This window comes from Calidris pugnax, unplaced genomic scaffold (genome assembly GCF_001431845.1).
Source record: "Calidris pugnax isolate Ruff unplaced genomic scaffold, ASM143184v1 scaffold272, whole genome shotgun sequence".
Lineage (NCBI taxonomy): Eukaryota > Metazoa > Chordata > Aves > Charadriiformes > Scolopacidae > Calidris > Calidris pugnax.
In genome coordinates, this window is record NW_015091016.1 from 837,492 (window position 1) to 846,876 (window position 9,385).

The 9,385-nt window shown below is 55.7% G+C and overlaps 3 protein-coding genes across 3 annotated transcripts in view; 2 read left to right on the forward strand and 1 right to left on the reverse strand.

Annotated features, from left to right (window-relative positions):
- Positions 1-2,199, forward strand: part of LOC106896031 (zinc finger protein 501-like) — a 3,157-nt gene extending 958 nt beyond the window's left edge. The window contains exon 5 of the mRNA XM_014955737.1: positions 419-2,199. Within this exon, the coding sequence (XP_014811223.1) occupies positions 419-1,375 (957 nt within the window). The 3' untranslated portion in view covers positions 1,376-2,199. The remainder of the gene's footprint in view (positions 1-418) is intronic.
- A 525-nt stretch (positions 2,200-2,724) lies between these two features.
- The window catches only part of LOC106896039 (gastrula zinc finger protein XlCGF26.1-like), a 21,116-nt gene continuing 14,455 nt past the window's right edge, over positions 2,725-9,385 (forward strand). Inside the window, exon 1 of the mRNA XM_014955752.1 lies at positions 2,725-2,798. The gene's annotated coding sequence lies outside the window, so the exon portion shown is untranslated. The remainder of the gene's footprint in view (positions 2,799-9,385) is intronic.
- LOC106896033 overlaps positions 6,783-9,385 on the reverse strand; it is a 22,855-nt gene continuing 20,252 nt past the window's right edge. Inside the window, exon 16 of the mRNA XM_014955738.1 lies at positions 6,783-8,404. Within this exon, the coding sequence (XP_014811224.1) occupies positions 6,871-8,404 (1,534 nt within the window). The 3' untranslated portion in view covers positions 6,783-6,870. The remainder of the gene's footprint in view (positions 8,405-9,385) is intronic.

The following is a 9,385-nucleotide window of genomic DNA, read 5'->3' on the forward strand; positions in this document are numbered from 1 at the left end:
GGGGGGGGGCATGAGGGGGCACCCACATCCCACAGCTTCAGGGGGCACGGGAGGAACCCGCACCCCTACTTTTGGGGCACGGGGGGGCACCCACCTCTCAACAGTTTGGGGGATGAGGGGAGCGTCCTTGCTGGGGGGAGGGAGGGGGGGCACACATATCCCCCCGCCTGGGGCACGGCAGGGCACCCACGTTCCCACAGTGTTTGGGGGGGTGGCCTTTCCTTACCCCTTTCCCTTCCCTTTCCCTTCCTTTTCCCTTTTCCATTTTCCCTCTTCCCTTCCCTCTTTCCTTCCCTCTTTCCTTCCCTCTTCCCTTTTCCCTTCAGGCTGATGTGGAGGTTTGTGTTGGGACAGGGTTGAGGCATCTCGGGGGGGACCGGAGCTGGAATCGGGTGGGGAAGGAAATGCTGGGTTTTAGGTCTTCTTTGGGGCAGCAGAAAAAGGACTGCCCTGCCCCACCTGCCCCAAGACCTTCAGGGACAAGCAGACCCTCAATGTCCACCAACGCGTCCACACCGGGGAGCGCCCCTTCGCCTGCCCTTTGTGCTCCAGGACCTTCAAGGACAAGAACACCCTCACCATCCACCAATGGGTTCACACCAAGGAGCGACCCTACGCTTGCACCTACTGCCCCAAGGCCTTCAAGGACAAGAGAACCCTCAATGACCACCATCGGGTCCACACTGGGGAGCGCCCCTTCGCTTGCACCCACTGCCCCAAGGCCTTCAAGGACAGGAAGACCTTCAGGGACCACCAGCGAGTCCACACTATGGAGCGCCCCTTCGCCTGTGACAGTTGCCCCAAGGCCTTCAAGAACAAGCAGGCCCTCACTGAGCACCAGCTGGCCCACACCGGAGAGGACCCCTTCACCTGTGCCCGTTGTCCCAAGGCCTTCAGAAACAAGAAGGCCCTCAGTGACCACCAGCGGGTCCACTCCGTGGAGCGCCCCTTCTCCTGCCCCCACTGCCCCATGGCCTTCAGGAACAAGGTAACCCTCACCGACCACCTGCGGGTCCACACCGGGGAGCGCCCCTTCTCCTGCCCCCATTGCCCCAAGGCCTTCAAGCACAGGAAGGCCCTCACCATCCATAAGAGGGTCCACACCGGGGAACGCCCCTTCGCCTGTGATGGCTGCCCCATGGCCTTCAGAGACAAGCAGACCCTCACCATCCACCAGCGGGCCCACACGGGCGAGAGACCCTACAAGTGCAGCGAGTGTGGCAAGACCTACGTCCGCAAGGAAGGGCTGAAATGCCACCGGCAGATGCAGCATGGCCCATGGGCAGTGCCAGAAGGTGGACACTGGGAGGAGGGTGGTCTGTCCTTGGCAGGAGATGTGGGTGAAGGCCAAGCCCTTCCAGTTGGGCAGCTGTGAGGAACAGCTTCGGGATGAGGGGATCATGCTGGATCACCACGGCACCCCCAAACCATGGCTGCCTCCACAGCCCGGCACCCGTGAAACTTCTGTTATGGGGCTCACGGCTCGTCCTGGCTCAACAACCCTCACCGTGGAAGCTGCAAGTCCATGGTGATCCTGGAGATGGACCCAAGGCCAGTAAGGTCTTGCCTGGGGGGGTGTCCTGGTCTGGGTTTGAGGGAAAACAGAACCAATTTTCTGTTCCGTAATTTTGCTTTTCAGCTAAGCCTCCTCTAACTCTCCGGACTCCGAAATGAAGAGCGTGTTGGGCAGAAACTCCTCTCAGGGTGGGTGTGATGTTTACAGGGAACACCAAGGGCTGGAATGCGGAGAGGCTCCTGCTTATCCCTATTGCTGGGACAACCAAGGTCATAACTTGGTTATCTGCCCCTGTGTGAGGTGGGGGGAGAAGCTGAAAAGCGTGGGGGGGTCCCACCAGCGGGGAGGAGCGGGCGGGAGAGGTGACCCCCAAACTGATCAACAGGGTGTTCCACCCCCTCGGCATCACGCTGGGTATAAAGCCGAGGGATGGAAGGGTCGGGTCTTCTCCTCCTGTGGCTGAGGAGGACTCTCGGTCTCTTCCTCTGCTCCCGACTCCAGATCCCAAATCCAGCTCCCGTCCCTCACTGGATCTAGTCTGGGACTTCCCCAGTGCCCACCGGTGATGAGTGTGCTCTGGTTCTGCATCTATTGTATATATTTCATTGCTTTCAGTTTTGTTTTTATTTTGTTAATTTATTACTATTTTAATTAAAGGAGTTTAGGAGCTTTTTTTAAACTCATTATCTCTCTCCCACCTCTCCTTGGAGAGAGAAGAAGGGGAGAACATCTGTTGGTCGCTTCAGTGCTCAGTCCGGCCCAAACCACGACAGGGGGGCACCTGCATCCCCACGCTTCAGGGGGCACGGGAGGAACCCGCACCCCTACTTTTGGGGCACGGGGGGGCACCCACCTCTCAACAGTTTGGGGGATGAGGGGAGCGTCCTTGCTGGGGGGAGGGAGGGGGGGCACACATATCCCCCCGCCTGGGGCACGGCAGGGCACCCACGTTCCCACAGTGTTTGGGGGGGTGGCCTTTCCTTACCCCTTTCCCTTCCCTTTCCCTTCCTTTTCCCTTTTCCATTTTCCCTCTTCCCTTCCCTCTTTCCTTCCCTCTTTCCTTCCCTCTTCCCTTTTCCCTTCAGGCTGATGTGGAGGTTTGTGTTGGGACAGGGTTGAGGCATCTCGGGGGGGACCGGAGCTGGAATCGGGTGGGGAAGGAAATGCTGGGTTTTAGGTCTTCTTTGGGGCAGCAGAAAAAGGACTGACCCCCCTGTGGGGGAGGAGAAAGAGAGGAAGAACCCAGGAGGGGACCCCAATCCTGCCACGGCAGAGGGTTCAGGTGAGGAAGGAAGGTGAGGAGATGAGGGGGGACATGATGCTGCAACCCAAACAACACCTCCTCATACTTTCCTTCATTTCTTTCCTGTTTTCTAAATTTAATACCATGGGGTCCTGGGGGGGCATTAGCCCTGTTGTTATTCCGGGTGATTCCAGAGGGTGAAGAACACATCCGCAATTGTAACTTCATCCCACTTTCTTTCTCTTCTAAGGAATAACATTAATTATAGCATGGTATTATAATTAAGACTCCCATTAAAAGGCCATTTTTCTTGTTCACCTACCTTATAAAACGGCTACCGCTGGGTATAATATTTAATTCTGCTTTTATTTCTACACTCCCACCTGGTGGGCCTCTGCTCTCCTTCCAGCGTGCTGGGATACATCCTAGGGGACTTTTTTCCCAATATCTCACCTCCTTGATTATTGCCTATATTTGTGCTTCCCTGCTTTCTTAATTGAGAAATGTTCCCTGATTGGCAGTAATAAGACCTGACCCACCGTAAATTATTCAGGGGGTGGCAGTTCCACAATGAATATTCCAAATTTCCAAACCGTTACGTAGATAAGGCTCCTCTATTTATATTTTGTTATTTCTCCACAGTTACTCTCCAGGGGTAAGCCATCCTCTCACAGGTTACTCCTTTTAATTCCATCTTTCCCCACTCTAATTTCCACACTGGGGACAGCAGAAATCGTCCCCACAGCCCACCCAAACGTTCTTGTTACAGGCAAAACAGCGACAAAAAAATAGGATTATGGGATGGAGTGTGGTCCCGGTGTACAGGACGATACCAATCAATGCCTGGATCAAACAACGCCTCCTTTGAACCCATCACGTGCCTCGTTCGTCTCCGGCCACCGTCCCCGTGGAGGATTTGGAGCCGTGGATGGGAACTCCACGCTCGCTCGGTGGCATCACCACGTCCCAGCCCCTCGTCTCCTTCCTACAACGGTCTCTTTTTGATACTGGACCATGACACAGTTATTGGTACCTTACAACGTGCGCGACAGATAACAATTAGTGTCACCATCCCACACGCCCACACAACAGCCAGCACCCAGGGGTCCCACACAAACATCACCTCAATTGACTTCCCTCCCTCAGCCCAGGCTCGAGCAAACCCCGGGGAGAGGACACCGGCTCCTCACCTCGTGTAGGACATCTCCTACATCACAGGTACCCTCTGAAACATACCTGGTCCACATTGGATGGTCCTTGTCTGTCCCCACAGTGATCTGAGTGAGCAGGGGAGTCCCCCTGAGAAATCTCGGGGTACCCAGAGGAGTCCCCTTCTCAGCAGGTCCCGCAGCCGGGCAGAGGGTGTCCCATCCGGCCACCTGGACACAAACCCTACAACCCAACAGAGACAGAATGCAGGTCTGTTTATTGCAGCCCCGGGTGCAAGGAGGGGGGGGTCTCTCCTCCCGACTTGCCCCCCCTCATGCCAAGCAAGCACTGATTTATAACCCAAATCACACACGTGTAAAGCTACAGGAGGGACTCAGACAATTAGTTCTACGATAGGCAGGACTACGTTAATTATGTCCAGGAGCTCATTCTAACAAGTATCCTCCCTCAGGCACACGCAAACTGCCTCCTGGTGGTCTTCTCCGGGGGGCTCTGGGAGGAAGGCCCCGGGTCTTCTTCATGGTGGGCTGTTCCCTTTGGCCAAGGTGGCTGTTCTCCACACCACCAAGTTGATTCCCAGCGTTTGTTCTGCGACCGAGGCCGGTTATTGTTCCGCAGTAGGTCATGATGTTCCTCATCCAAGGCTGTGGTACACGCCCACGAAGCGACTAGGCCTTTGGGTTTGTATATGCCCAGTGAAAGATTAACAACCTTTGTTTTTCTTGCCTTGTCCCGGTGTGGACCTGCTGGTGGGTGGTGAGGGAGTGCTTCTTCCTGAAGGTCTTGGGGCAGCGGTCACAGGCAAAGGGATGCTCGCTGCTGTGGACCCGCTGGTGGACGATGAGGGTCTGCTTGGTCCTGAAGGTCTTGGGGCAGTGGTCGCAAGTGAAAGGGCGCTCCCCGGTGTGGACCATCTGGTGGACGGTGAGGGTCTGCTTGCTCCTGAAGGTCTTGGAGCAGTAGCTGCAAGTGAACGGGCGCTCCCCGGTGTGGACCTGCTGGTGGAAGGTGAGGGTCTGCTTGCTCCTGAAGGCCTTGGGACAGTGGGGGTGCCACGGCAGAGGGTTCAGGTGAGGAAGGAAGGTGAGGAGATGAGGGGGGACATGATGCTGCAACCCAAACAACACCTCCTCATACTTTCCTTCATTTCTTTCCTGTTTTCTAAATTTAATACCATGGGGTCCTGGGGGGGCATTAGCCCTGTTGTTATTCCGGGTGATTCCAGAGGGTGAAGAACACATCCGCAATTGTAACTTCATCCCACTTTCTTTCTCTTCTAAGGAATAACATTAATTATAGCATGGTATTATAATTAAGACTCCCATTAAAAGGCCATTTTTCTTGTTCACCTACCTTATAAAACGGCTACCGCTGGGTATAATATTTAATTCTGCTTTTATTTCTACACTCCCACCTGGTGGGCCTCTGCTCTCCTTCCAGCGTGCTGGGATACATCCTAGGGGACTTTTTTCCCAATATCTCACCTCCTTGATTATTGCCTATATTTGTGCTTCCCTGCTTTCTTAATTGAGAAATGTTCCCTGATTGGCAGTAATAAGACCTGACCCACCGTAAATTATTCAGGGGGTGGCAGTTCCACAATGAATATTTCAAATTTCCAAACCGTTACGTAGATAAGGCTCCTCTATTTATATTTTGTTATTTCTCCACAGTTACTCTCCAGGGGTAAGCCATCCTCTCACAGGTTACTCCTTTTAATTCCATCTTTCCCCACTCTAATTTCCACACTGGGGACAGCAGAAATCGTCCCCACAGCCCACCCAAACGTTCTTGTTACAGGCAAAACAGCGACAAAAAAATAGGATTATGGGATAGAGTGTGGTCCCGGTGTACAGGACGATACCAATCAATGCCTGGATCAAACAACGCCTCCTTTGAACCCATCACGTGCCTCGTTCGTCTCCGGCCACCGTCCCCGTGGAGGATTCGGAGCCGTGGATGGGAACTCCACGCTCGCTCGGTGGCATCACCACGTCCCAGCCCCTCGTCTCCTTCCTACAACGGTCTCTTTTTGATACTGGACCATGACACAGTTATTGGTACCTTACAACGTGCGCGACAGATAACAATTAGTGTCACCATCCCACACGCCCACACAACAGCCAGCACCCAGGGGTCCCACACAAACATCACCTCAATTGACTTCCCTCCCTCAGCCCAGGCTCGAGCAAACCCCGGGGAGAGGACACCGGCTCCTCACCTCGTGTAGGACATCTCCTACATCACAGGTACCCTCTGAAACATACCTGGTCCACATTGGATGGTCCTTGTCTGTCCCCACAGTGATCTGAGTGAGCAGGGGAGTCCCCCCGAGAAATCTTGGGGTACCCAGAGGAGTCCCCTTCTCAGCAGGTCCCGCAGCCGGGCAGAGGGTGTCCCATCCAGCTGCCAAACGGCCACCTGGACACAAACCCTACAACCCAACAGAGACAGAATGCGGGTCTGTTTATTGCAGGCCCGGGTGCAAGGAGGGGGGGTCTCTCCTCCGACTTGCCCCCCCTCATGCCAAGCAAGCACTGATTTATAACCCAAATCACACATGTGTAAAGCTACGGGAGGGACTCAGACAATTAGTTCTATGATAGGCGGGACTACGTTAATTATGTCCAGGAGCTCATTCTAATGAGTCTCCTCCCTCAGGCGCACGCAAACTGCCTCCTGGTGGTCTTCTCCGGGGGGCTCTGGGCAAGTATCCTCCCTCAGGCACACGCAAACTGCCTCCTGGTGGTCTTCTCCGGGGGGCTCTGGGAGGAAGACCCCAGGTCTTCTTCATGTTGTGCTGTTCCCTTTGGCCAAGGTGGCTGTTCTCCCCAACGCCGAGCTCATTCCCAGCGTTTGTTCTGCGACCGAGGCTGGTTATTGTTCCGCAGTAGGTCATGATGTTCCTCATCCAAGGCTGTGGTACCCGCCCACGAAGCGACTAGGCCTTTGGGTTTGTATATGCCCAGTGAAAGATTAACAACCTTTGTTTTTCTTGCCTTGTCCCGGTGTGGACCTGCTGGTGGGTGGTGAGGGAGTGCTTCTTCCTGAAGGTCTTGGGGCAGCGGTCACAGGCAAAGGGATGCTCGCTGCTGTGGACCCGCTGGTGGACGATGAGGGTCTGCTTGGTCCTGAAGGTCTTGGGGCAGTGGTCGCAAGTGAAAGGGCGCTCCCCGGTGTGGACCATCTGGTGGACGGTGAGGGTCTGCTTGCTCCTGAAGGTCTTGGAGCAGTAGCTGCAAGTGAACGGGCGCTCCCCGGTGTGGACCTGCTGGTGGAAGGTGAGGGTCTGCTTGCTCCTGAAGGCCTTGGGACAGTGGGGGCAAGTGAAGGGACGCTCGCCAGTGTGGACCATCTGGTGGGCGATGAGGGTGTTCTTGCTCCTGAAGGCCTTGGGGCAGCTGTTACAAGTGAAGGGACGCTCCCCAGTGTGGACCCGCTGGTGGATGGTGAGATAGTGCTTGCTACTGAAGGTCTTGGGGCAGTGGGGGCAGGTGAAGGGGCGCTCCCCGGTGTGGACACGTTGGTGGATGGTGAGATAGTGCTTGCTCCTGAAGGTCTTGGGGCAGCTGCTGCAAGTCAAGAGGTGCTCCCCAGTGTGGACGCGCTGGTGGATGGTGAGGGAGTGTTTGCTCCTGAAGGCCTTGGGGCAGCTGTTGCAAGTGAAGGGGCACTCACCGGTGTGGACCTGCTGGTGCGTGGTGAGATAGTGCTTGCTCCTGAAGGCCTTGGGACAGTGGGGGCAAGTGAATGGACGCTCCCCAGTGTGGACCTGCTGGTGCGTGGTGAGATAGTGCTTGCTCCTGAAGGCCTTGGGGCAGCTGTTGCAAGTGAAGGGGCACTCACCGGTGTGGACCTGCTGGTGCGTGATGAGGGAGTGTTTGCTCCTGAAGGCCTTGGGACAACTGTTGCAAGTGAAGGAACGGTCTCCAGTGTGGACCTGCTGGTGCATGGTGAGATAGTGCTTGCTCCTGAAGGCCTTGGGGCAGTGGGGGCAGGTGAAGGGGCACTCCCCGGTGTGGACCCGCTGGTGGATGGTGAGATAGTGCTTGCTCCTGAAGGCCTTGGGACAACTGTTGCAAGTGAAGGGACGCTCTCTGGTGTGGACCTGCTGGTGGATTGTGAGATAGTGCTTGCTCCTGAAGGCCTTGGGACAACTGTTGCACATGAAGGGACGCTCTCCAGTGTGGACCTGCTGGTGCATGGTGAGATAGTTCTTGTTCCTAAAGGTCTTGGGGCAGTGGTTGCAAGTGAAGGGGCGCTCCTCGGTGTGGACCTGCTCATGGATGGTGAGGGAGCGCTTGCTCCTGAAGGCCTTGAGGCAGTGGGTGCAGGTGAAGGGACGTTCCCCGGTGTGGACGCGCTGGTGGATGGTGAGGGAGTGTTTGCTCCTGAAGGCCTTGGGGCAGCTGCTGCAAGTGAAGGGACGCTCTCCCGTGTGGACCCGCTGGTGGACGGTGAGATAGTGCTTGTACCTAGAATCATAGAATCGTCCAGGTTGGAAGGGACCTTAAAGATCATCTAGTCCAACCATCAACCTAACTCTGACCAAAAAAATAAAGAAGAAATAAGCAATAAAAAAAGAATCACTAAACCATATTCCTGAGGACCATGTCAACCCGTCTTTTGAGCACATCCAGGGATGGTGCCTCAACCCCTTCCCTGGGCAGCCCATTCCAATGCTGGATAACCCTTTCCATGAAGAAATGTTTCCCAATATCCAATCTGAACCTCTCCTGGTGCAACTTGAGGCCATTTCCCCTTGTCCTATCTCCTAGGACTTGGGAGACAAGACCAACCCCCGCCTCTCTACACACCCCCTTCAGGTAGTTATAGAGTGCGATAAGGTCTCCCCTCAGCCTCCTCTTCTTCAGACTGAACACCCCCAGCTCCCTCAGCCTCTCCTCAGACTCTCCAGACCCCTCACCAGCTCCATTGCCCTTCTCTGGACCCACTCCAGCCCCTCAATGTCTTTTTTGTGGTAGGGGGCCCAAAACTGGACACAGCCCTCGAGGTGGGGCCTCACCAGTGCCCAGGACAGGGGAACAATCACCTCTCAGGTCCTACTCCCCACGCTGTTCCTGACACAGGCCAGGATGCTGTTGGCCTTCTTGGCCACCTGGGCACACTGCTGGCTCCTGTTCAGCCACAGGCCAACAACACCCCCAGGGCCTTTTCTGCCAGGCAGCTCCAGCCACTCTGCCCCCAGCCTGGAGCGCTGCAGGGGGTTGGTGGGACCCAAGGGCAGGACCCGGCACTTGGCCTTGTTGAACCTCATCCCGTTGGTCTCAGCCCATCGATCCAGCCTGTCCAGATCCCTCTGCAGAGCCTCTCTACCCTCCAGCAGGTCGACACTCCCACCCAGCTTGGTGTCGTCTGCGAACTGACTGAGGGTGCACTCGACCCCCTCGTCCAGATCATTGATAAAGATGTTAAAGAGAACGGGTCCCAGTACC